Genomic DNA, 26939 nt, shown 5'->3' with positions numbered 1-26939 from the left:
GGGTTTGCGCTTTACAGCAGAAACAACTGCTGCAAGAAAATTTCACTAATTGAAAACTTGCAAAGTTTAAAGGTGGAAAGAAGAGGTAGAAAAAATGAGAAAAAAATTAAAGTGACATTGAGGGAGGGAGGAGAAAGGCATGTCTTCGCCATCCTATCTCCTTCCTGCACTGTCTCCGTTTCCCTTTCCTATTCCTGGTTTCCAGGAGCATTCCCGACGTGCGTTCGCTCGGGATGACACCAGACCCAAATACTAGCAACTTTTCTTGGCTGGACACAACCTCGGTGGGCAGCGGGGTGTCACCCACGGGGTGACAGACACCGGGGCTGGCTGATGGTGGGGGTCTGTGCCACCAGCCCCGCTTGGGGCACCCTGCTCCGAGGGGCCCGCACCCCCCTGCTGTTTGAACACTGAATATTTTAGACAATTAACATTTTAGACGATAAATAGCTGCTTCCCCAGACGAGCCAGGAGAAAAGCTCTGCTCTCCCATCGGCTCTCACAGCCACCCCCGCAACGCGCCTCTCCCCGGACCCTCTCGGGGAAGGGCGGGGGGGGTCCGCGGCCTCCCCCGGCCCCGCCGCCGGGCTGGCGGCGCCCAGCGCGCCCGCGGAGGGGCTCCGCGGAGGGGCCCCCGCAGGAGGCGGCCGCGGATACTTAAGCGGCGGCGGGGAAGCGGCGGGGCCCGGCGCAGGAGCCGCAGCGGCGGGCGGGCCGTCGCCCATGGCCGGCTGCGGGCCCGGCGGGGGCTGAGGCGGCTCGGGCAGGGCGGGACGGGGACAGCGACAGCGACAGCGCCCGTGTGGCGGCGGCGGGGCTGCCGGCGGCGGCGGGGCCGCAGCCCCCGCCGGCTCTGCCCTCGCCCGGCAGCGGGAAGCCCCAGCGCCAGCAATGGCGGCTCGGACGAGGAGCCGCTGCGCGCCTGGGCAGCAGCCGCCACCGCTTTAGGAGGGGAAGAGCAGAGCTGGCGGGGAGCGTGTGGGGGGGGCTGGTTTCCGGCGGGTTATTTATTTCTTCCCTCTCGCTTAAGTTCCCAGCGGAGCGGGCTGGCCGGCTCCCGCGCCCCCACCTGCTTCCCGGAGGGCGAAAGGTGCAGGGAGGCCATGGAGAGCCCCGCCGAGAACCCCAGCAAGGCGGCGGAGTACCTGAAGGAGCTGAACAAGATCATCGAGACGCAGCAGGAGCTGCTGGAGAAGCAGAAGCGGCGGATCGACGAGCTGGAGCAGCAAGTGGCCAAGTTGTACCACGAAAACGCCTGCCTGCAGGACGAGCATCACCGGCACCTGGCCACATGCAGGCTCCAGCAGGGCGGCCCCCCCGCCTACCCGGGGGTGCTCAGCGCCATCCAGGAAAACGCAAAGCACGAAAAGTAAGCGCTGCCCGGGTTCGGTTCGCCCCCCCCCTTTTTTTTTCCTCCCCAAGGAGGGTGTTTCTGGAGGGGGGTTTTCCTTCCCTTTCGTCTCGCGCTTGGCGTTTCCTCCAGCCGGCCCTGGGAAGCTGCGGGGCTCCCGGCAACCTGTGCCCGGTAGCCAGCCCTGGGGGGCAGCGGAGGGGGCTGCCTCAGCCCCGGCAACCCCCAGCCCCTCTGGACGCCGGTGCCCCGCAGGTTCTCCAGCCGGCATCCCGCGGAGGGGGTGGGGGGGGTCTGAGCCGCGGCAGCACGCCTGGGGGCTGCCTGGGGTGGGCTTCTTCCCCCCTCCGCCGCTGGGCCCTGCCGCCCCCCCGGCAGAGCGATGCTGACGGAGAGCGGGGCGAGATCTGCCCGTTCCCCCGTAGCCCGTTCCCTACCGGTTTGGGTACCGTGGTTACCCCGGGCAGCCGCTGCCCCCGCGGGGGGCGATGCCCGCCGGCCGCCGCGCTGTCGGGGACCCCCCCGGAGCGCGGGGAGCCCGTCGCGTTGTCGCCGCTAACGAAAGTGACCCGGCGAGGGGTCAGTAAACATTGGCAGCTCGCCACCGCCCGGGCTGACTCGTGTGAGCTCGCCCGTTCGGGAGCCGCGTTCGCTCCCAGCCTTTGCCTCTATTTCCAGCCTCGATAAGCTGTAATTAATCGTGCGCTGCTTTGCTGAGTAGGGAAAGCCGCTTAATTGCGCGCGATTCTTAAGTAACAGGAATTCAAGAATAGCGATAACTAAAGTCGTGACGCTTACCCGGCGTGTTTCTACTTATGGAAAAAGTATTTAAGACTTAGTTTTACTTGACTGGAGTGGGAAAAGCATGCAGCGCATTACGAACCCACCTCGCCGCCCCGATGCGACGCAGAGGGCTGTTTGTGACCCGCCACGCTCGAATTCCCCGTGTTTCCGTGTTTTCAGAGACGCACCGGGCGGCGGGTACCTCCTGCCTCCGCGCCACCACAGCCCTGCGGGCCAGCCGGGCGGCACGGCTCCTCGCCAGCCCGCGGCCGGGGCTGCGGGGGCTGCCCGGGGAGGGGAGCCCTCCGCGGGGCTGGGACCCCCGGGGTGGCGTCTCGGGTGCTGCCGTGGGCGGTCCAGCGCGGGGTGGCACGTGTCGGGGCACAGGGCATCCCTCCATCCCCGCATCCCTCCATCCCCGCATCCCTCCATCCCCGCATCCCTCCATCCCCGCATCCCTCCATCCCCGCATCCCTCCATCCCCGCATCCCTCCATCCCCGCATCCCTCCATCCCCGCATCCTGCCTCTGATGGTAGCCCGGGCCGAGGAGCCGTGGGGAGGGCTGGCTCCGAGCCAGTCCGGGGGACCTGTCCCGGCCCCCCCGCCCCGCCCTCAGCGGGCCCATCAGGGTAGGGGTAGGGAGCGCTGCTGCTCAGGGAGCCCTGAAATCGTGGTGCTGTGAGGTGGTGCGCTCTTAGTGTGCTGGGGCTGAAGGAGCCGTGGTTTTGGTCGCCCGGTGCCCCCATGGCCTGCTCCCATCTGCAAATGCCGTGCACCCCTCCCCGGTGTAGCGGAGTGGGACGGGAACCGACTCTTCCTCCCCATCTCCCTTCTTGCTGTCAGAGCGTTAATGCTTGAGGGGCTTTTGGTGATTCTTTTAGGCTTTTGTTTTTTTATAAACAGTAATATCTCTATGAAAACTAAGCACATAGTGCTTAAGCAGACTGGAGAGCACATGCTGTCATTTAACAACCAATCCCATAAAGAGCTATCTCCAGAAAGTATGGAATATTTACACAAATCCTACCCTGTGCATCCTTGTCCAGTACCCGAGGATTTTTTTTGTGGCTGTGCTTCTAGTACAAGATGTCAACTCAGCTATCTTGTCCCATTTGTCTCTTGCAAACGACATTACTAAAAATTGTACAAATGGCATGCCTTGTTTAATAATATTTCTCTTCTCCAGCCCAGGACTCATTTGCAGAGCCCTCTTTGGGCAGGCAGCTCTGGGGACTCGGAGGCTTTTAAGTCTCTTAAGTGGATTTGATGCTGGGATCAGAATTAATCTGGGATATTTATGGCAGAATGGTATCGCTCCGGGACGTAGCCTGCAGGGTTTACTGGGGAAGCCGGGAGACAACCCTCTCTGAGAGCCTGGTCCTGGGCTGGGCATGTCTGGGTGGAGTTAGATTTTCAGGGCCACTTTCCTCTGAGGAAGGAACACCCCCCCCCCACCCCAAATCATCCTGTATCCATCCATGTCACCCCCCTCCCTTTGTAGGGAGCAAGCCTCTTCCCTTCTCCAGGAGACCCTGCCTTGCTGGGTGGGTGGGTCTCACCCGTGGGCTCCAGCTGCCTGGGAGCTGGGGCGACAAGCCAGCCACAGGATCCGTTTACTCTCTGGCTGGATACAAAAGATGGAGGAAGTCTCCAACTTGGAAAATAGAAAATACTCTTGTCTTAAGGTCTTCTCCCAGTCCCGCAGTTATCTCAGCTTTCTGAAAACCTCACCTGCAGGTTCTGGGTGTCTGTAGCTTCCCATTCGGAAGCTTAGTCTTGGTTTCCCCAGAATTAAATGTCACCTTGCATGTGTTTGGGTGGGGAATCGGGATCCCTCGTTTGGTGACGTTGAGGATTAAATGTCAGTAATGCTCACTTTGGGGATCGCTGGTGTTAGGAGAGAGGCAGCCTGTGAGGTGGCAGGTCCAGCTTGTTCCCTCCTACCTCCCTCATCTTCCTCCCTCCAGAAGCAGCAGAACTGCTTGAGCACCAGCGGGGATTCCTGCTCTTCCTCACCCTTCGGTCCTTCAAAGCTAAAATGACCGGAATGCTTTTTAAAGGAAATTTGGCTTCTCTTAGTGAAATACTTAAACAAATCAGTACTTCTAGGAAGTCATCTATAGTGTTTGTACCCTTGAGACTTGGATGGTTTTTTCTAAACCACTTGGGCTCCTGTCTCACAGAGTTCCACCTGTGTGAAGTGGATGTGGATCAGTGACACTGGGGTGTCGACACAACTGTCCATGTAACCAGATGGTGGGGAACTTGTGGGATGCAAAAGGAAGTGTGGAAATGCTATACAAGATAATATGCTTATGATTGAAGATACTAAACAAACAAACAAAAAACCAATACAAAACCCACAACAAAACACCCACAAGTCTTGAAACTTTTCAGTTCTTATAATGGCGGGACTATACAGCTGAAGACTGCTTAAATAATTTGGAAAAGCTGGCATATCTGTAGGAATTCTTTAGGTTGGTGAGGTGGGGGACTGTTAATAAGCCCTGTAATAGTCTTCTGGAAGAAAAAAACCAAGCTCCACCAGTCCAGTAAGGTAAAAATATTCTGGTTTTTGTCTTTCCAGAAAAGGACTGAAGTAGAAAGAAAGTTTCAATTGTGTGGGTGGTCTCGGAAGGAGGGATGGAGGGGCAGAGGGATGGATGAGCAGGTGCAGATGTGCTCCTTATCCTGCAAGGAGCATATACAAAAAAGGTTTGGGTGCTTGGTTTCACTTCATTTTGTGGTAATTTTGCTGAGTGCAAATCACCCTTAAAAAATCCACAAGTGGAATTGAGGATAATTAGTTGATTACAAGGCTTTGTTAGATGTAATGAATCAGCATGTTAAAGATAACAATAGGTATTTAACTCATTAGGTTGCATGAGACTAATTTTCAGTTAATCCATTTCATTTAACATTTGAGAAAACAGCAAGAACTTCTAGAACTCAGCTCCTCGGTGCGAGGAGGATGTGTTCAGTACATCCGTTTCGGTAATGCACTTTTTAGCGTAAATATGTAAAAACAAAGCTACTGGCTCTTCTCAAATTTGTACAAGTACAATTTTTCCAGCTCTGAAGGTTCAGTGCTGGCACGGTACCAGCTTAGGGAGTGATATTTGTACTTAACCTAATCAAGGTAAAAACTGTGTTGTTTTTCCGCTGAGAAAGTGCCTGGGAAGAGTTGGAGCAGGAGGTGGAGAACGATTATCTGCGGAGACAGAACAATCTTAGAGGGCTGCTGTTTGTAACTCAGTCTAAATTCTGCACCTGGCCTGACTGATTTATTTTTAAATGAATCTAGGACTGGCTTTGTTCTCTGGGGGAAAAATAGTCACAACTGAGAGCTTTAAGAAATCCTCGCTGTGTTTAGAAGATGCTGGCGGTCTCCGTGAGTGCGGTCTAGTGAGTGGAAGGAGTTGCTGGGTGACAGACAGTCACACGTGGAAGCTGCTCCAACGGCCTACAGAAAACGAGCCTGTGGCTTTGCGTGTGGCTCCTGGCACGGGATGCCACCCTTGCACACAGGCTCTGCAGGAAGCCAGAGATCGCATTAGTGTAGAGACCAGCCTGGCTTTTATTTATTTATATTTCCCCCCCCTCCAGAGATGTCGTTTGCCGAGACAGACTGTTCACATGACGTAAATCCTATTTCCCTGCCTGTGCTGTGCTTGGGCAGCAGCTTATTTGTGTCTGCTTTAGGGAAGTGGAGGTATCCAGCATCTGTTAAAGCGTGTTTGGGCAAGGTTTTGCTTTCTCTGCCTACGAGGCTGTAGATGAAGTGCTTTTTGTGAGCTCCTCTTTCTCAATCAGCCGTGCAGGGAAGTGAGATTTGTGACCCAGGGTCTTGCTGGAAGGAGCCTGCAGCAGAAGAGCTGTTATTACTAAAAGATGCCCCTCTACCTCTATTTAGTTTATTTTGCTCAGGAAGAATATATTTACGTGGAAAGCGTAGTTTGTATCCCACATGAACTCTTTACTACCACTACATGTTCTGTCAGCCCTGTAGCATGCAGGGGTGGTGTAATGCTGAGGTTGGGCAGGATGTAAACTTGTACCTTCAAATCACTGAAAACAGTTCTGCTCCCTTTTATTTTCAAGACGTAACCGGAACGGCATGACCACTGAGAGGTGAGAGTAAGGATCTGACACTGAAGGGAGTGCTTTTGCTTTTGAAGCACTCATTTCGGCATCATTAGTGTGATTTGTACAGCAGCAGATGAGTGAGCATCTCTTAGAGCAGACATTTGTTGTTCTGGCAGGCTGTGAGAAATCAATAGTGGGAAGATGTATAAGACGACCTGAACTTGCTAACTAAACTCAACTAAATTATTTTGGATCTCTGCTGAAATATTGGCAAATTCTTCTATTTAGCATCTGCTAAATGATAACATGTAAAGGCAAATTAATTTGAAAATTGATGTGTGCTGTGTAACTAATAAAACAAAAAAAAATAAGGGGGTGGGGAAGGTGTGCAAAAAACACAGCGATGACAAAATAGTGTGCTGGTATCAAGAAAGTTCCTGGAAATCAGAGGAGGGAGAGAAAACACAGTCTGTACAGAAAACACTGAAAACACGTGCTATTTTGGGAGAGGAAAACAAATGCAGCAGGAAGCAGCCCATGCTGTAACCTACTGAGTTTAAAGGTAGTTTCAAAACTTGAAATGAAGCAAACCTGTCCATTTAAAGCAGGCCAGACCTAAGGAATTATAAGCACTCGGTGGATCTGAAATCCTTCTCTAATGAAGCCTTATATTCTGCTGGCACCGAACACAACTCTTGAGCTTCCGAACCTTGGAGTTCTTGTGTTCTGAACTTTAACAACAAAGCATGTTTTCATGCTAGTTAGTGCTTTGATGTTCTTCCTTATGAATTCCCTGTCAAGGAAATTGAAACGCGCATCCAAAGATCTGCTTGTGGGAAGTACTTGGCAATGTTCATGGATCCCAGGTCCTCAGTGAGAGCTGCTGTGATTACCATGAGTCGAGTTTCCAGTGTTGTAATTCCCACTGGTCAAGAAAGTACATCTTTACACTTATAAATTATATTAGAGGGACTGTGCTGAACATCTACATAGAAACGTGGGGTTAGGGGGAGCAGGAGCAGACCTGTTCTTCACAGGCGTGCCAAACACAGTGCTTTTGAGGAACTCTGCTTCCTGTTGAGTGAGGGATGCTAAACTTTGTCCGTATCCGCCTAAAGCAACGAACTTCCGGAAGAATGTGAAGTATAGACATACACATTTCTGAATCTGATTTGCAGTCTTGTTGGCCTGGTTATTTGCACGGGAAGACAAATCTCCACCAGTCCTTAGGGAAGGTGTCTTCTGGCAAAAAAAAAAAAAAAAAAAAATCAGCTGCAGCTTTTTTGAAAACCTGAATCAAAACACATCACGCTCAAAGAAGTATCTGTGGGAAGAGCTTCTTCAATGGCAGATCACAGAAGCTATGAGGGGAAAAAGAACAAGGTAGTTCAAGGTGCTTTCTTATGGCATACTGATAGGGAGAGTAAATTATTAAAATTAAAATAATAAATTATTGAATGCTTCCTGCAAGTAGCATCTTGAAAAGCTTAATTTCATTTTTTTTTCCTCCCAGTAAAACTGAGTGGCTTTTGTTCGCGTGCTGGTCTGTGATGCTAAACTGGAGCTGCTGCGCCGGGTTCAGCGTTGCGTGGCCCTTAGATGCTGAGCTCCCGCAGAGAGCGGTTGCAGAAGTACATGGGTTCCTCCAGGACTTTCTGAAGGGTATGAATCTGGTGAGGAACAGCCACAGTTGCTTCCTCTTCCAGTTTTGACACTATCTAATTTTGGGGGGCCCCTGTATGGTACAGGGGCTGCGCAGACCTGCAGAGCATCGCAGTACGCTGAATTTCCCCTGGCTTCAGGGCTGAGTTGGGATTACAATCCCTAGCATGGGAAGAGTCGCCTGTAAAGCAGGCGGCCCATACGCCGGGGAGTTAAGTGTTTGTTACTTAGAGCCTTTTCCCATCTGAGGGCTCCTGCCTTCTGCATGCAGGTGGCGAGGAGGTCATCTCATGCCATTCAGCAAGGGGGGGGTGGGAAGCTGCTTAGGTAAGTGGATTTTGCAGCCAGAAGTACTTCCTGATATGCAGCCCACACTTGCATTATTCTAATTTGATCCTATCGTTCCTACTCATACCTTCTCTATTATGTTAATTCCCCCTTTTTTGTGTTTCGCAGCCTGCAGATACTTTTAGGCGGCACTCCTGTCTTTCATCTTCACACCACGAGCCTGCGAATGAGGTTGTCAGCATTGTGTTCTGCCTAGATCCTCGCCTAATTGCCTTATTTTTCTCAGCAGAATCGTTGAATTAGAAATTTGGATAACCTGAGCAGGCTTTGGTAGAGTAGATTTGAAGAGATGGTGCGTGATTGTGCGTTCTGCTGGATTTTAGGTCTTTGGTAGCTGTCCCTGATGCCAGCTGCTTTTTTCCCCACCCCCTTTGCTAGAGGGCTCATCTACAGCTTCTTCTTCAGGGTATTTCTTTGAAATCCTGGAATTCTCAGCTTACTGTGTGACAGTGGAAGAAATGCTGGTTTGTGCTAGCTAGAAATCTAGCACAAACAAACTCTCTAGATGAGAATTTGTTACCCTTTTATGGCCATTACCACGGTATTGTGATAAAGGACAGAAGTAGGAGTAAGAGGTGTTTCTTTACTCCCATCTGGTGACCCGTTGTTTGCCCTTGTCGAAACTAAGTGCTGATAATGATTGCTATTTTACAGCTGGGCAAGTCAATGTTAAAGTTAACCATCATCTCTTAATAGGTGGTTCAGAGATTTAGGTGAAAAATGATTGCGTTAAATATCACACTTGAGATAAGCTTTTTTTTTAAAGCCTGGGTTCCTTCGTGGCTGTATACCAACTTGTTTGCTTTTAATGATGTTATTTGTGTGGTTAGTGCAAGGAAAAACTGGTAACGTTGCTGTGAAGCGGGCAAAATATTTCAACAGGGTGAAGGCCGTAAAACAGAACAGCTTTCACAACAGAAGCTGGAAACCTGAGTCTTACGTTCCTCAAACAGCTAGCTATAGAAACGTCTATTTTTGCTTATCAAACTGTAATTCTGGATGGAGTCCCACTCTTCTCACTGACTGGTGCTCCCTCTGCTGCCGCCTTCTCAAACTGCTTACCAGTTTCCTATGGGAGGGTGTGTGTACATCCCTATCTATACATCCAGCGAAGAAGCTGCTTTGGAACGGCAGCACCTGTGCCGCTTTTGCATCTCTTCAGAGCGTTAGAAAGGTAATTATGAATGGGGCTGAGACCTCTCATGAGTTAAGCTTTTTTTTTTTTTTCCCCTTCTAGTATCTTAAAGTGCAAAGGTAAACTTTCCTTTCAAATAGCACTGGTTTCAAATATAGACAGAAAAGAAATTACTCTGCTGTGAGGCAGCTGTGGAGAATGAATGAGTCTTGCTGCTATGCTAGTGAAGGAAAATACTGCTACCGAGTAGCTCGCTATAGCAATTGATTGAAACATAATTTGCATTATTTGCATGTTAATAAGATTTCGAGTCAGACTTCCCTGACAAACATGAGTAGAGACAAAAGACATACATGTAACACGTCTCTTACTGCACCGCAGTAATACGGATTCACTAACTGTAAATAGGCCTTTATTCTGAATAATTGGACAAATAAAGCAGGGGGAGGAAAGTGCGGAAGTGATCCTCTTCTCCTTTCTCAAAACTTAGGGTGCAGCTGGGAGTTGATGTTTGGCAGGGCTTCTCCATCCTTGCTGGATTTCTACTAGCTGAACATCGCTGCCGGTGGTGCGGACCACTCGTAGTTAGGAGGTTTTAATTACTCTTCTTGGCCCCTGGAACTTGGAGCTCTAGGGTGAAGAAACTGCCGTTTTGCGAGGAAGCCAGGCTTGCCAGACTTTGCCCAGGCTGCGGGAGCAGGTCGTGCCTGGCTCTGCAAACCAATTTCTGCCCCGAGAAGCTTTTGAACCGACAGGTTGCACCGTCAGATGGTGCTTGATAATCGTGCTAGAGGGGACAGGCTCCAAGTTGTGGAGGGTCTTGGCCTGGAGGGCTGGGTAAAAACTTGAGGCTAATGAAGTCCCCTCTGTGGAATGGCAACCGCTATCTTCTGGAAATAGTTTCACAAGTGTGTTTTCAAGGAGGGAAATTGACCATTTAATGTGTTTCTTGTTTTTCCAAGCCACCTCTACCAGTTTTCTGTCCCCTCGAACAATACTTTTCTCTACTGTGAACATAACTTATTTGTTCTGCAATGTAGTTTCTGCAACTGTACCTCTTTTTTTGCATTTTTTATTTATTGGGAATATCTAAAATTTAGGTGTAAGCTTGAGTAGCGTAAAGTCCATGTGTGTTGAAGTGACTGTTGACCAAGGTGAGATGATGACCCACTTCTTGAGCTTTGTACTAATGTGCATTTGCACTAGCACTTAAACCAGTCATTTCAGGATCATATTTGGAGTCTCTAAAATACCACATTTTGATGTTGGCAGCCTCTCTTTGGAATTTGTTGTACTGTTTTTGCTGGGTGGATGGAGTTGTGTAGCACCCCTAACAACCATCAATCGCTTCTCCTACAGTAATACTGCCATAGTCAACAAATTCCTACTGAGCTTCCCGGCCGCCAGCGTTGAACTGGTATGCGCCAAGCTGTGTGTTTGAAGATGTTTGAATTGGTGGCAAACCGGGTTGTTTTTAAGATCCTTTCTGTTTATTGCAAATGATGCTAAAACTGCTATTTCTGCCACCCTCTGTTGGCGTCTCCCACCTCTAATTTTCAAGCGGTTTGACTTCTGAGAAATAAATCTTTCATTTTGCTGCGTTCAGACCTCTGCTGCCTTATGATCAAATTCCAGCTCCTGGGAGGACTTTAGATTTCTCCTGCATTTTTCCATTGTGGAGGGGTGAACAGGTAGATCTGAAGCGCGAGGGAGGGTTTTGCCGGTACCGTTCTGCAGTGTGTCTCCAAAGGGAACGCCTGCCAAGAGAGGAGCATGGGGGCACCATCCGAAGTGCTCTGTCTGCCCTTGGGTGTGTTAGAGTGCGATGGGGACCATCCTAGGGTCCAGCCTGTGGGAAGGCTTTTTCATGAAGTTAATTACAGATGACACTTGGTTTGGCAGTTGCTTGATTGGTTCGGAGTTGAATTAGAGAATTGAACAGTGCCTACTGCTCTTGCCTCATCTGCTGATGGGCCCAACACGCTGCTTTTTCTCAAAGGCTTCAGTGGCTCTTTGGTGCACTCTAAAAGCTGGGAAAGCAGGAGGAGGAATCCAGCTTGGGTTCCCTATGTAGTATAGAAGATTTTCTTAGTCCTTGCTTTTGTCAACTTTACTGTTGAAATAGTCTTCAAAACTGACAGCAAGCAAATTTCATCAGCCTTCAAGGATACCTGTGTAACAACACTGAGTTTTCTTGGAGTGTGGCTTCTGCTACAGTGAAAATGGAGCGTCCCTAGGTTAGGGTTACTCAGAGGTGATTGTCTGCCATGCCCAGGAGATGCTATTGTAACCAAAGAAGAATATCTTTGAAGTTCTGTCTGCATTTGAATTAGGAGAGCTGTGATTGATTATTACTGAAAAAATAATCAAAGGCATAGTGAGATGGTAACTCCTCTGTGAAGGTGTAAAGGGAGAGTGTTGGCCTGGATGTCTGCAGTTCTTCGGTGGCAGTGGTCCCCAGCACTCATGTGGAGAAGCTGGAGGGGAATCCTTGCCCATTGTCCGGCGTGACCCTCTTGCTTGGGAGCAATACTAGAGTGTGATAGCTGTTAGCAGCAGCCTGCGCGCTCTTGGCTCAGTAGACCTCAATATCTAGTTGTGTCTGGTTACAGGTAAGAAATGGGATATTGTAATGAGATGGGGAGAACATGACCTCTGCTCACTTGACTGGTCTCCATTGCTTCTGTTTCAGATGTTCAATGCAGCAACATCTTGTTTTTCATTGTCTTTCTACAGATGTAATGGTTTCTGCTCATGCTTGGGGAATACAAAATCTTCTGTTTGGTTGTCTTCTGCACACCATTAATGATCCTGGAAATACAGCAAATGTCAAGGATGTGTGTGAGAGAGAGATTCTAGACAATTGTCTTCCAGTTTAGCTTCAGGCATGTCACATCACTCTGCCATTTTGATCTCTTAGTATGGCTTTTCTGAATTTAGAAACTTACATATCCCAGGAATGAAGAATTTTTGACAAACCAAAAGCAAGTAAAATCACTTCTAACGTATTGTAGTATATGGCAGTATTTTTTTTAACATGGCTTCTTGGTAGCATAGACACACGGAGCGTTGAACCTTAAGGTCTTCTAGGAATTTCACATGCGCTCAAGCCTGTTGCAGAGATAACTGTTGTGTCTGTTGTGTGGATGCTCCCTTTGTGATAGTGCCAACAGTGGAACTGTGTGGGTGTCACTTGTGCTCTACGGGTATACCTTGAAGTGAAAGGTCCGAGTCTTTGGTGCTTGTGACCGCTTCGGGTCATGTGCAGAAGGTGGCAACTGGCATTTGTCTCGCACCCTGCAATGCAGCTGGGATGTTGTAATTGTGCTAAATTCAGAGGGGCTTCTTAGCAATTCTGGTCACGATGGCAGCAGTGGAGGGATTGCAGGGAGCCGAGCTATCGTTCTTCATTCTTGCAGCTTACCTTCCCACATTTGCTTCATCGTCCTTTCACTGATGATTTCAAAGTACAAACTGGTTCAGACTACGCTCTGTTTTGATAGTCCTTTGTTCCCTTAATGGCTTCCTTAGCAAGGCAGACATGCATTCCTCCAGAAACTAAATTTAAGCATTGTTATTTGAATGTAAAACAACTTAATATATCGTCATCTTAAATTTTTGGCCTGAGCATCAGGATCCCCTGGCACGATGGAGCCCAAGGTGCATGTGTGTGGTGTGCTGTGCATGCGCACTGCGTTTTAGACTTGCCTTCTGTATCTTCAGAGCATGCAGTGGTGTCCTTTGTTCACGAGTAGACAGGGATACTTATGTTAAAGGTCATCACGATGACGGTAAACCAAGAATGCCGAGTAGTAGGAGTATCCCTTTGGGTTTTTACTTGCCACTAGGACTTGTGATTAATGGTTCTCTGTTATGGAGAATAGGTGTATTTTGAATTTTTTTTCTTATATTCCGTCTTTATATATAGACCCATAGCAGAAGCATTTGATTAATTTTGTTTTCAAGTTGGGGGGAAGTGCATGCACTTCAACATCTGCGTCAACCTGTTGTTCTTTCTCCTTAGCTTTCTGCTTGACCTAGGCAGGACTGTGGATGGTGACTCTTAAAACATAAGTGTAACTTTGTTAGTAAAATTTGCTGCTAAAACTGAACATTTTTGATGTTTGTCTTGATGCTTAAAAAGGCAAAACTGGCCTATATCATCTTGTGTCTTAATTCATGCACATAACTTTGAGAGCTGTATAGCACCATGGAAGTTACCTCTAGTTACAGAAAAGTAAAATGGTTATGTCTGACCCTTCCTGTTGCTGGCATTTTGTGAAGTAAATAGCTGGGAGGATTTCCCTCTTCATAGTGGTCTTGCCTTGTGTTGATCTCCCTGATTTGGAGACCTGACGAGCGAGGAATTTATACGCAGGGGGTAGGGCTGTGATCTAATGCAAATGAACTAGCTAGATTTGAATAAGGTAAAATCTATATTCAGCTTTCAGGCTTGATTCTATTTTAAGCTTTTAATTGAGTCCACCGGTTCGCGAGTGCTGGAGGTTGTCATGTGTTGAGAGAATGACTTTGTCTTGCAGAAAAGGAGAAAACTGACTTTTTTCTAGTTTGATGAAGGCTGCAGGACTAGTGCTAGCTCAGTGTTAAGGCTGAGACAGAACGTTCCCGTGCCTTCTGCGCTTGTCTCTGTGGGGTTAGCGGCTCTGCTAATCCAGGGTTTGGGGACGGAAGTACCAATGGGGGAAGGCAGGAGAGCGAGTACCACAGAGTGATAATCCCAGTGCAAGAACTTATCTCTCAACTTTTTCCCAAACAGCTTGGGAAGAAAACTTTCAAGGTGCAGTGACCTGACTGCGGAGGTAATTCAGTAGCTACTCCTGGCTTGTGTTTCAAAGACAACTCTAAAAGGGGGGTAAAAACTACCTCACGTTAGGAGATTTCTTAAATGCAAGGAACAGCTAGTGACCTTTGATTTAATTCTAACGATGTGAGACTTGATGGGCCAGTGCTAGGCTCCTGTGAAAATCTCATGCGGCATAGCTTTAGATGGAGTACACCGCAATGTGCTTGCTCAGTATTTCATCGGAGGGTTACATGCAGGCAGCTGTAAGCTCTGATACCTGAAGAAGGGGCAGCAGGGAAAGTAATTGCTGCTCCCAGTTTCCCCAATTGCTGATGTTACGCCCTGTAGGTTTCCTGGTCTTTGCTGCTTAAAAAACCCCAAAAGGCATCGGGATTCTCTGCGAAGCAGCACAGGTTGCTTTTAAGCCTAAAAAGGCGATTTCTGTGCTGAAATCTCCTCATAGCAATATGATTAGAGGGGGTTTTGGTTATGCACAAGTGTTCAAGCAGCACAATCTTCTGTCTAGTGTTAACTTGGGTAATAGATGAAGTCTCACGCTAACATGAACCAACTCCTGATTAGGAGCGGTACTCTGCAGTGAAGTCCCACAGGACTCTGCATTTTCCCCTTTGACTTACAGACACGCCTAGGGCAGAAATACTGCTCTCTCAGAGCTGAGGCTTAGATGGTCTCTATGAAGTCAGATAGCAGGCCAAATGTGTGAGAGCACGCCATTTTCTTAGCTGGATTTGTTGTGTTAAAATCTGATCTAGGTGGTAGGCTTTCTAAGAGGTAAGTATCTTCAGTGCTTGAGTTGGACCTCACACCTTAAAAGAAAACCAAGAATCCTTATAAAAGCAGAAAAAAAATGTTGTGTCTCCTTTCCCTACCCTTTCTGCTTTCTTTCTCAATATAGTGATGGCTTTAAGACAGTATAAATTTACCTGTCTCAGAACTTATCACTGAGAAACTGGTGCTGATGTTGGGGCTCAAAAATAGGTATCAGGCTTTCATGTCATATAGGGGTTTACGTGCTGGGTAGAGACTTTCCCCACCGGCGTTTTTTCAACCTTCTTATGACTTCCTGCGGCAGCCTGACCTTTATCCAAAGGTATCTGGTAAGAGTAGCTCCTAACCAGGAGGCTGAGGGTTGTCTGTCCTCTTGACTGCTCCCTCTGAAAGCCAGAAAGTATAATTTTTTTTAAAACACATTGAAGCGTTACCTAACTTTTTTTCCAGAAAGCGCTTTCTAGCACTGAGCTTTACTTGTTCTGCAATGTGATGCATCACCAGCACTTGCTGACATAAACCATGATCTTCACCTCTCAGTTGCTCATGAAAATCATTATTTTTTTGACTTGCCTTACTGCTAAAAGCTATGTGCAATATCAGAAGCTTGTTCAAGTATTTTACTCTGAAGTAAGGAAAACTGCTAGTAAATCAGGGACCCATCTGGTTTGTCCACCGAGTAGTGCATCGTCCAAGTCTCGTGTCTTTACTCCTGTGAGGCTGTCGTTGTTTTAAGCAACTGTTTGCTATGTGAACATCTTTAAAAAGTAGGTGCTTCCCAGATTTTTAAGAAATGATCACAAGCGGTTTTTTAATTTTTCTTTTTAAATGTGGCATGGCGTGACCCTCTTAAGCTCTTTCATGAGTCATCGTGCTGTGAGTAAAGGAAATTATTAAACCTCTTTAAACTAGATGAAGAGTGCCTTTTAGATAATGTGATTGAGAATATGTTTTGCTTATGATAAACTATGCAATGAACCTTGATATTACCAACACATTTAACTAACTTTACAAAGATAAGAGACTTTGACAAAGGTCACTGTAGCTTTGTTTCATAGCTTATAAAGCTTGTCCGGCTTTATAATTTTGTCTGTCTTCATGCGTTATGTTAATATATGCTCTAGCTAAATGGATACATTGTATAGAAGTGACTGTTTAGAAGCCTGCTATTGTAATAATAAATCTTAAGTAAAACTGGTGCGATATGGTTTGTAATTCTGGGGTGAATCCAGGATCTGCCGGAGACTGGCCAGTGATCACCACTGCAGGGCCAGGCTCTCTTGTCTCCTCTGAGAACAGTTACGGGCTGTAACCGGCTTGGTATGAAATACATTTTGAAGCAATCCCTAGAAATGTATTTCTGGATTGTTTAGTTTATAGAATCATAGAATGGTTTGGGTTGGAAGAGACCTTAAAGATCATCCAGTGCCACCCCCTGCCCTGCGCAGGGACACCTCCCATTAGACCAGGTTGCTCCAAGCCCCGTCCAGCCTGGCCTTGAATTTATTCATCATTTATTTCAGAATCCAGAACACTTTATGAAACGGTTCACTCCTGTTTTGGTAGATCTGGTTGCCATGTTGAGTGCAAAATGTGAGAGTTAGTGGCTTTCCGTTTAAAACTGCCTTGTGAAAGGAACTAAAAAGACCATTTAGAGATGAATAGCCAATTTGTAAGTCATTGTGCTCCTTGGTAGTTGAAATGCCAACAAAATATCTCAAATCTTTGTCACCTGCTCAACTAAGCACAGGATTTTCACTTTACTCCTTGTGCTCGGCTGAATAGATGTTTCTATTGGTAGAGCGTTAACTGGGCAAAACTCTCACTCGGGCAGAAATGATTGCTAGTAGTCATCTCCTGACTGTTATAGATCGGCTCCTTTTCCAAATAATGGGATTCTTTCAAGAAGTCGGTCTTAATAATTGATGCCCAATATATTATGTTATCTTCAACGGTTAAAATCCTTTCTTTATTTTAAGAAAGGGGAAGTAACAGAAAAGACTCGAGTGTACTGCCTGTGGCTTTCTGCCAATTTACCAGGAAGTGATTTTAGTTGAATTTAAATTCTTTATCAGCAATGAAGATTTCTTTTTTTTTCCTTTAACTTAAGCAGGGTGCTTCTGTTTCCAAAGAATAAGGACAGTGTAGGGTAGCTTGATCTCCACTTATTAGGTAGGTACCTGGGAGATGGAAAAAACTTAACTCCCTAATTAGAAGTTTGACTTGGTTGAAATAGAAAGCTAAGTTGTAATAAGTAGTAATGCCTGGGATGTGGTGATAATAGCCAAAATAAACTGCAGTGCCTGGAGGACTGTGAAGCTTGTGATGCTGTCAGAGCAGATAAGTCCTTTTCTCTTGGCTAATTTTGCATTTAACATAATGTTTGGAGGTGCTGTTGGTCTCCCCAGTACACCTGAGAAAATACAGTGACTGAAGAACCGTTGAAGGCATTAGCCGCAGCTTTGCGGTTTGAGACCTCCTGCATGATAATTGTTCTTTGACTTGAAAATCTTCTCAAGTTTATAAATCGCGTTGTGATTTTCCAGACACAGGTGAGTGAGTTGAGTTTGAATATCTTTGCAAGGATGCATTTAATGGCGGAGGTCCTGGCTGCTAGTCCAGACGCAGCGAGGCTAAAAAGAAGCATCCTCTTCTCAAACTGGGGAACTGGGCAGCAGGGCGACCTCTTCTCGGTGTGGGCTGAGACCCCAGTTAGCGTACAGCTGGTGGGCAGGGAGGCTTCGGGGACTATGTCTGAAACTGAAGAAAAGGGGATAGAACTAGAAGAATTACTCTGATGTACCTCTGATCCAGGTACAGGAGTGTCAAAGTAGATCACAGAATCACAGAATGGTTCGGGTTGGAAGGGATCTTAAAGATCATTGAGTTCCAACCCCCCTGCCAGAGGCAGGGACACCTCCCACTAGAGTTTCACTGACTCGAATAAAGTCAGTATCTCTTGTTGCCTTCCTCAGGCATGCAAACTAAGGGGTGGCAACTCCGAGGTCACTCCAAATTCATGTGTGTTCTGTTCTTGTGCTACTTGAATGCCAGCAGAGGGAAGCTAGGTAGAGGCCAGGGCTTCTCCTGGAGATAGCTGCAGTTTATCGCTTTATCCAGCACCGTCTTTACCAGGCGTGGATTCAGTCCATGTGAGGCGTATGGGTACACTTGCACATCAGGCAAGATGTCTTATATGTGAGGACTTGGCAAGTGCCAGCTTGTTGTCTTGGTGACTGTCAGCAGGAAGAAGAACGTCCCCCTTTCTCTGTGAGCGTGGGCTCAGTTTTGGAGTTTGGTGCTCGAGCTTTCCCAGGTCTCCCTGGGAGGCTGTTCTTCCATGTGCCAGCGAGCAGGGAATTCTGTGCGACTGATGCAGTTCAGTAAACGTTTGGCTGCTAATCAAGTCCTGTAATTTTGTTTATAATAGCCTTGTAGGAATTGGGTTGGAGTGGGCAAGTGAGCTGGCTTTTGTGGTGCTGGTCCCCTGCCACGTGTGTATCCGTGTTTTGATGAGAGGGAGCCGTTCCATGCTTGCCTGTGTAGCAGTTGAGCATCCTTGGCGTACCTATACGTTGCAAAAGTATGTTCCTCACCGTTTTTAAAAAAAAAAAAGGCAACAAAAAAACCAGAGCCACAACAAACCAAAAAAACCCACCCAACAAAAAAATCAACCAAACAAAAAAACCTGTCTAAAAGTGTCATGTCCCCAAACAGTGCAAGTAGAAGACTAAATTATTTATCAGGTTAATTTATGATCTCTTATGTGACTGCTACGTTTAGACAGCAGGTGGCTTTATTCTCACTTCTTGTTTTTTCTTTCTGCTGGCCAGTCTCTCCCTCTGAAAGGTGAAGGCTCTTTCTGTACATCCCGGTCCTTTTTTGAGGCAGGTTTCCTCCCTCAGGAGAGCTCGCTTTTCCTGTTCTGTTGGGGCTGGAAAGCCAGTGCTTCTAGGAAGTTCGCTTCTGCGCTTACTCTGCTTGGCTCTTCTCAAAGCACTACAGATATCCCTTCCCAAATTTAACTTTCTGCATTTGCTTAGCTTTCTGAAACTCCCAGGAGTTTATTTTTGGGGTCCATCTGTTACCTTGGCCTCACATGACAGTTTTACATGGGCTTGTTTCTTCTCGCTTCCTTCACATGGATGTGAGTTGTTTGGATTTATTTTCAAACTTAACACCAGTATCTTGTTCTTTGATGCTGGACTACCCACAGAGCTGGAGGTATTTTTACTTGGATGTGACCAGTAATCCATTCTTAAGCATCCAAGTCAGTGTTGAAGACTTCCTGTTGGTAAAACAGGATTATGAACATCAAAAGGTAGCCACACAGCACAAACTTATTACCTATTAATTATGCTATTTCTGGGTACAGTAGTTGCTTTTGGATTTGCTTCGTTAGTAGCTTTGGGAAAAGGGCTGTAACTGAGGTGGCTGGGGTTATCCTCTGCACTTTTGGCAATCTGATTCTTCATAAGGTAAGCTTTGAGCTGAATAAATACCTCATTGCAGTAAGAAAGGAGACTGAAAAACCTGGCCCTGCTCACTAGCTTATTTGATAGCGTGAGAAAAAATCGTGTTGCCCTCCATAAAAGTAATATGGATGCTAACTTATACTTTAGAAAACTTCCTTTCCATTTCCCTGCTAGCTTTCCTTAAAAAAAAGACCACAAACAAAAAAACACCCCCAAAACCCCAAATAAAACAAAAAAAACCCAAACCATCAAAACATCTCTTTGTGATTCTATTGGATTTCCCAACTTGTGCTTTATTTTACTTTAGTCAACCAGAGATGGCAGGGCATCCACTGATACCCTTTTGTCCTTCCCCATCCAACAAAGTGTTGTGTGGTTGTTGCACAGCTGGAGCGAGCTCTAAATATAGCACAGCTTGTACTGTAGGAAAAAATACGGCACGTCTGTGTTAAACACCTCTGCCTCCTCCCTGGTTTCAGAGAGCATTGCTTTTTGCCATCTTACCACTCTGTGCACTTACAGCTGATACAACCTCGCTGCTCGCTGGGGAAGAAGCTCCTTCAGGGAAGCTGGTGGGTGGCTGAGAAGATGCTGAGAAATGAGCCCAAGTCTCTTTACTGCTTCTTAGAATGAGCCTAGAGCGCGTCGTTATTCTGATTCGCGATGTTCCTCACCAGGCAGGAAAAGATGTCATTTCTCTCCTGCCTTTTCGTGGGCTGTGAAATGTAGCCTGGCTGGATAAGCAGCGATGGCGCAGTTGTTGCTAAGTATAGCAGCGCTCGGGGTGGGGAGAGACGGGCTGTCCTGCCTGCTATTTGAAATGGCCGGCGTTTCCCATCCTTGAAAACACATTTTTGAGAGCTTTACCAATAAAAGCGATACGGCACGACTTGTAACTGGAGCCACTGAAAATGAGGCATGGTGAGATTTTTATGCTGACGTCTGTATTTTTATTAAAAATAATATTTTAGTGTAGTATCTGCAGCATATTTGAGTAAGCAATCCATCGTACCTTGGTTTTTTTCAGTGGTTATGTTACTAATGCGTGAAACATCCGAATACAGTCTCACCTTAGAAAGCCCTTAAATGGTCCTCTTGCGTAGCAGCCAGATCCTCTTTTATAAGCTGGATTTTCCTTCTGGTTTTGGACTTCCAAAATATTTACAGTTGAAGGCAGCCTTTTTTCACTGCTTTGTTGGAGAACACCTGATATTTATAATAATTTCAGGTACAGTGGCATTCTACTGTGTGGTGTTAGAATTGGGTTTTCCTGAGTCTTTTTATTTTTTTTTTATTTTTTGAAGTCTGGTAAGAAAAAACAAGTGGTCAGACTTCCTGGAAGGTGAAGCTACTTGCAGTTGTGGGTAACCATGAAACAACGTCCTAGGTCAGAAGTGTTTCACCACTATGCAACACTAAGCACATGATGAACTTCAGGATAATTCACGCCCAGGTTATGCTGAAGAAGAAATCCTTGCCCTGCAGTGGAAAAGGCAGCAGAAATCATGGCTTTGTGTTAGAAAAAGGTATAGCAAGAAGATTGCTGTTACTTGGATTTAATAATTAAAAAAAACCAAACAACCCAAACCAACCCAAAACAAAGCCCTGCTTCCAAAGCAAAATGAGTTGCTGTCTGATCTTTTTTTTTTTTAATAATTAAGTAAAAGGATGAACCAGAAGTGCTAATACATGTACCATTTTACCCTGGGAGTCTCAGGAGCTTGTGTTGCTGACAAAGCAACAGTATGTTTATTAAAGTTGTGGAGTCCTATATTTTGTTCGTTGCTTGAGCTGCCAGTAGAAGTGGATTCCCGAGTAGCCAAGAATGGCATCCCCCAACAGGCTTATTGGACTCCTGCTTTCCATGCTGTGCGCTCTTTGCCACTGTTTTTAAGTGTGTGTCTTGGGGATCCAAGCATCAGGTGATAAGGGATTAAATCATGAATGCATGTAAATGTAGCAGGCAGGGTCTCTGACACAGTTTCAGATGGAGTTTTGCCATTCCCATGTCAAGAGTGTTGGCAAAATCCAAGGTTCATGACAGTGGGTGTAAAAAAAAAAAAAAAAAAAAAAAAAAAGAAACAAAAAAAAAACCAACCAACCAAAAAAAAAACCAAAAAAAACCACCAACCAAAACCTAGTTATAGTGCTAGTGCTTTTTACTGAAACCATCTGGTGTTGGATCTTTGGCACTAATGAAAAACTTGTTCTTTATGTAAGAAAGGAAAGAAAATCAGCCAACCTAGAAAACATAAAACTTTCCCCTCTTTCCTCTCCTCCCTCCCTCCAGAAAGGGAATTAGGAGAACCTTACCACAAATACTACGTGAAATGCAGTTTAAAGGTGTCTGTGACTAAATGTCTCATCTTGCTTAGAAAGCACTCACTGGTATTTTTAATCCGAAGTCAGAAATTACTACCATGTTCCGCTTGTCAATGCTAAAAAGCGTGTTCCAAGGAGGGGATCTGAAGATGAGATCGTCTGCCTCCAGTTATTTAAGGAGGAGGCTCTCAACCTTTACAGATTCTGGGGGCTGCGGGTGTTTCTTGTGCTGCGTCCGCTTCAGTCAAAGCTGAGGGTGCTGGAAAACTTGCTGAATTTCAGGAGGGATGGGGTCAGCTTGTCTAAAAGTGCTTTTATTTTCTGGCCGGCTGGTACAGCGAGCTCACCCTTAGTGGTAAGCTTATCTCAGTATAATGTGTCAGACTCTTGAGACGAATACTTGGAATTAACAGTTTAGTACTATGGAAAGAGCGGGCTTGGTAAGTAAGAGAACTTAAGACTTCTTTCCCAAATGAATTAAAAGATCACATACTTTAGTACTGTGAGGGAAGTTCAGGCCAAAGCTCATGATAAAATGAGAAGAGACAGTAAGCCTTCAAGAGCAAGGAGCAGCCTGCGTACCGATGTATTTATGTCTCCATTATTATGGAAACCTTCAGCGATGCAAAATGGGTACAGTGGAATGGAAAGTGGGTACAGGAGAATGGGGTTGCCATAAACGCCGTGTCTCAGATCTCTGAAGCGCCTGCAGTGCTGGTCCCTTACTGCGTGCCCTTGCCCGGGGGGTCAGTTTGTTCTGTGCCATGCTGGAACCCTGGTCTCCCAGAGGAGCCAGCGGGATAACCGAAACCTCCTGCAGATGATGTAGCTTCTCAACTAATGGATTCTTTAATGCTTGGCTCAATTCACCTGTTCACGGTGAATTCCTCCACCTTTTCTTGCTGGAGGTATAAGGTGAAATTCTAGCTGAAAGATGAAGAAGTAACTTGCAATTTAGTCAGCCTTAATGGCGTTACAAATGCAATTACGTGATTTTGATAACTTCACGCTGAGTTTGGAGCTAGGTGGTGGTTATCTGAAGCTTTTCAGAATCCCTAAGTATTTTTTTTTCCCTGTTCCTTTTTCTTTTTTTATTCCTGCTGGCAAACTGAATGTACTTTAAAAGAAGTAGTGTCAGAGCAGTTGCCTGGTGTATTGATCCGTGCTTTACCGCTTCCAGAGCTCTGTTTGTTTTCTGAGGATAGGCTATGCGTAAGTGTCTGCCTCCCAAGCACATCGCGTGGTGTTTTTATCACATATTTATTGTGATTTTTTTTTTTTTCCTTCTCCAGGGGTAATCCTTTTCCCAACACATACACTTTACCTGTCTCTAAGTTATCCCTGCTCGTTTCTTACTTCTAGCAATTGCAATCAAATGAACAGAGTTCAGCCAAGTATGACCTCAGGCAAGAAGGAAATTATGTCCATACACATATAGAAGAACTAAATGGTTATTAACTTGCTGGCAAGCCTGAATTTTAAATTTCTTTGCCTAAGTGCAATAGAGGAAGTGCAAGTTCCATCTTCCAGCCCCATACCCCTCTGAGTGCAGAGCCCTCTTGTATTTGGCTTCACTTTGCATTAAAAGCAAATAAAATAAGGTACTTCGCTAAATGCTTTTGATATACTGAGGGATGAAGCTGTAAAGGTACCAGGCGACTCTGTCTTCAGCTGAGGGCTTTAAATGTCAATAATTAACCGATGTTCTGCCACTTCTGTTTTCTTCGCTACGCCTTCACTCGCAGCCCTAGGGCGTGCGAGCAGGTATTGTTATTTCTAGCTGTTATGAAGAAATCGCCTTTCTATCGAAATTTCAGGCTTGTTTTATAGACTTTCAGTTACTGTAATATGAGTACTGGGCCAAGTAGCATCTGTTTGTCAAACCAGGTGAGGGCATTTTGGTCCAGTTTTTAATTTCTTCTGACGATGTTGGATGTGAACTGATGACTTGCTTTTGAAAGGTTGCTGTCACGTTCTTTGTACAATCTTTCCGTAATCTTTTTGAGATTATCATGCATTGACGCCTTCTGTCCGGTTTGGTTGTGCTCTTAAAAGGTGTACCGTATCAAAAAAACCCCAGGTATCGTAATTATCACTGGGGAGAAATTGGATATAGTGCAATTGCTGTAGTGTCCTTATTAATGTTTTACTCATCCCTTTTATTATCTGTTATATGGGTGACGTAGTCTGGTATTTTGCAGTTTTTTTGGTGTGTGTATTAGCATAATTTTGCTGGATTTACACAATTACTAATAAAAGTGGTACATCTGTAGTACCCCTATCAGTACCTGCAGAATAAATGTAGTAGTTCATGTTTGTGTAGCTGTTGACACAGTCTATTTGGAAGAGATTACAGCTAGTTTACTCCAGTAAACTTGAAATACAGTTTTGATCTTGAACTAAGGATTCTTTTGTCATCTTCTGTGCGTTCCAGCAGATTATGAACTCGTGATTTCTATGTCCTTTTTTATAGATAAGCTTCCCGTTTCCAGACCGTGTGTTTTGGGGCCGGGCATTGTAACGTGTCTTGGTAAATCAGCTTAACTGCAGCCTTCCTTGCACAACACATAATGATAACAGATTTCAAATTTAATAATATTAAATGGCACAAAGTCATGGCAAGGTTCTAGCTGTCACCCCTTGCAAATGGTTTTATTAGACTTGTAATTGATGTTTGAGGTAATTAGTGCATGCTGTAGGGTAGCGCATGATTTGAATTTTCTGAGTAGATCAACAGGCTGAACGTTAGGAGCATAAAAGTTGTTATTTGAGTGTTTGGAGGGATGATAAGGACATCCTGGGGCTCGGCAGCAATGTGTTCTTAATACAAACCAGCAACGCATAGTCTTGTTTGGAGGGGAATTTCATGACTGACTTTTTTTGTCACTTATAGCAAGAACTGCAGGTGGGGACCCGGAGAGCTGTTTGTTAACAGTACAGCGGGCCTTTATCTTTGATGTAGAAGTACGTGTAGCCACGCTAGAATCCCACAATAGATGTTTAAGAATAACCTGGTATTAACATTTGCATGTGAAATGTATTCAGGAACCCACTTTGTCTTTGAAAATGGGATGGTGTTTGAATAATTCAATGCATGCTGATACGGGTGACTGAGGGCTGTTCTACTCTACTGGGGATGGTTTCACGTGGAGTAAGATGCTCAAAAAGTGGGGATGACCTTACAGCTCCTCGGTATTTCTTTTAAAACTGTGAGTAAAACTGCTTTTGGCTTTAAAGGACCTAAGACTTAGGAATTACAGGCTGTAAGTTCAAGTGAGGGTTCTTAGGAATAAATGCTTCTGTCCAGTTACTTTAACAGTTTGATTCTTAATAGCGTTCAGTTTCTCTCTTACCAAATTCAGCTGAAGCTCGGCATCAGGCAGGACTAAGCTCTGCTAATCCTTCAAAAACGTGTTAACTTCATCCAGTCAGCGGGACTACAGATAGCAATGCACTTATGGATTCTGCTGAATTAGGACGTGTATTTTCTGGGAGTAACCAAGAAATCCTCGTACTGTCACTGTTCGTCTGTGTCTGAGGGTTTCTATGATGAGTCCCCTGCACCGTTATTTTCCTCCCGACGTAGAGCACTCGGCACATGTGAAAGCTGATGTCACCCAAAGCACGCGCTCTGCGACTGAAGGGAAAAAGAATTAAAAAATTGTAAAGAGCTTCAAACACCTCCGTTCCGTTCCAAATGAATCTCTTCCCAGCCTCTGGCTGAAACTCGGTAGCCGTGGAGAGGAGCCAGCCCTCTCTGTGGCCAGGAGGGAAGCCAAAGCTGGCTGTCGGGAGGAGCTGCAGCTGGGTGAAGTGCTTTAAAATCATTGTGTGGGGAGCACTCGGGGAAAAGCTCTCGCAGGTCTTCCTCGCCATACTTGTCATTTCAGTACATCGTTGATCTAAAGAAAAGAAAAAAAAAATCAGAAAAAAAAAATAAAATCTGCCATATAGTCATATAGGAAGCTGGGGAATTCGGCCACCTTCCAAAGTACAGGTTGGGGATTGAGGCTGGGTATGGTGTAAAAAGAGGGTAAAGTGCTGTTATGTAGGGGGTGTGTGTGTAATAGTTTTCTAATCTCACGATATGTAGTATTTGAACTCTGCCTGCTGCAGCCGTGTTTTGGGATTCCAGCTTTCATTTCAGGAGATGGTGATATTTTTAAGCTGTCTCTTTGATGTATTTTGCAATGGCACATACTAACTTTTAATGCTCTACGGGGAAAACGTTTGGCTTGCAGCAAAGTGCCAGAAGTGATAGACTGGCCCATGTTTTTATTTGCAAAGGAGAGTATTTTGCTAAAGTCTCTGCCAAAACCCTGACACGTCAAGGGCAGGAGCGTGAGGAAAGGGGCTCAGTATAATCAATTCATAGAGAAGCTACCGATTTCCTCACTGTAAACCTCAGGCTTAAACAGATCGTGCTTTTTAAATTTAGACACGATAGGTATGTTCTGCAGAAGCATTGTGGTTAGTGCAGTTTTAAAAAAAAATAAAAATAAAAAAAATCAGTAAATCTTTACTGGCAGCACAAGCAACAACAGCATTTACAACTGAAATATAAACGAGTCCTTAATGTTACAGCATTGAATTTTCATTCTTATTTGCTGTGATGGAATTTTATCAAATAATCAGCTGCTGTTCTTTGAGATTCAAATGTTTAGTTTGTGGCCTCTCTTCCTCCTGTGTTTTTTTGTTTTGTTTTTTTTTTTTTTTTTTCCCCTCAATACCTCTTACCTCCTTCTCCCCCGGGATATAAATCACACGCTAAAACTTAGTAGGCTTTGGAGCAGACCTGGAGTGCCCCAGTGTTCAAGGATCTCCAAGCAGTTTATAAACGGGGCATTATCCAGGTTACGTAAATCAGCGTTTCTCCGCGCTCGCCGATGCGACGTGGCGACGAGCTGCTTCTGTTATATCACCGATCTGACCCATTTCCAACCGTCTCCATTTATCTCACGAGCAAGGCTTGGGGCACCAAGTCTGAAGTTATTTAAAATGATGTTATTTAAACTTGTGCAAAATGCTGAGTGAATGCTTCTCGTCAGGTGAGAATAATTAAATGGATACAACTTCGATTCAACTAAAACCAGGGCAATTTGAACTGATATGCTTGTTGTTGGTAGTGGACTTAATGTGACACTTTGGGCATTAATACTGTAATTACACTTCGGAGGGTATGT

The 26939-nt window shown here is 45.8% G+C and overlaps 1 protein-coding gene across 10 annotated transcripts in view; it reads left to right on the top strand.

Moving 5' to 3' along the window:
* The first annotated feature begins 266 nt into the window (after nt 1–266).
* The window catches only part of IQSEC1 (IQ motif and Sec7 domain ArfGEF 1), a 352209-nt gene continuing 325536 nt past the window's right edge, over nt 267–26939 (top strand). For 3 of the 10 annotated variants that reach the window (XM_074603168.1, XM_074603180.1, XM_074603177.1), the window contains exon 1: nt 562–1369. In XM_074603168.1, the coding sequence (XP_074459269.1) occupies nt 1104–1369 (266 nt within the window). In that variant the 5' untranslated portion in view covers nt 562–1103. Of the gene's footprint in view, nt 285–555; nt 1370–26939 lie in introns of those variants that run through there. The other 7 variants (XM_074603176.1, XM_074603179.1, XM_074603167.1 and 4 more) reach the window with 6 other exon arrangements.

Source organism: Larus michahellis, chromosome 10 (assembly GCF_964199755.1).
Source record: "Larus michahellis chromosome 10, bLarMic1.1, whole genome shotgun sequence".
NCBI classification, from domain to species: Eukaryota; Metazoa; Chordata; class Aves; order Charadriiformes; family Laridae; genus Larus; species Larus michahellis.
Note: the sequence above shows the minus strand (reverse complement) of the source record. Positions and strands in the feature narration are given on the sequence as shown.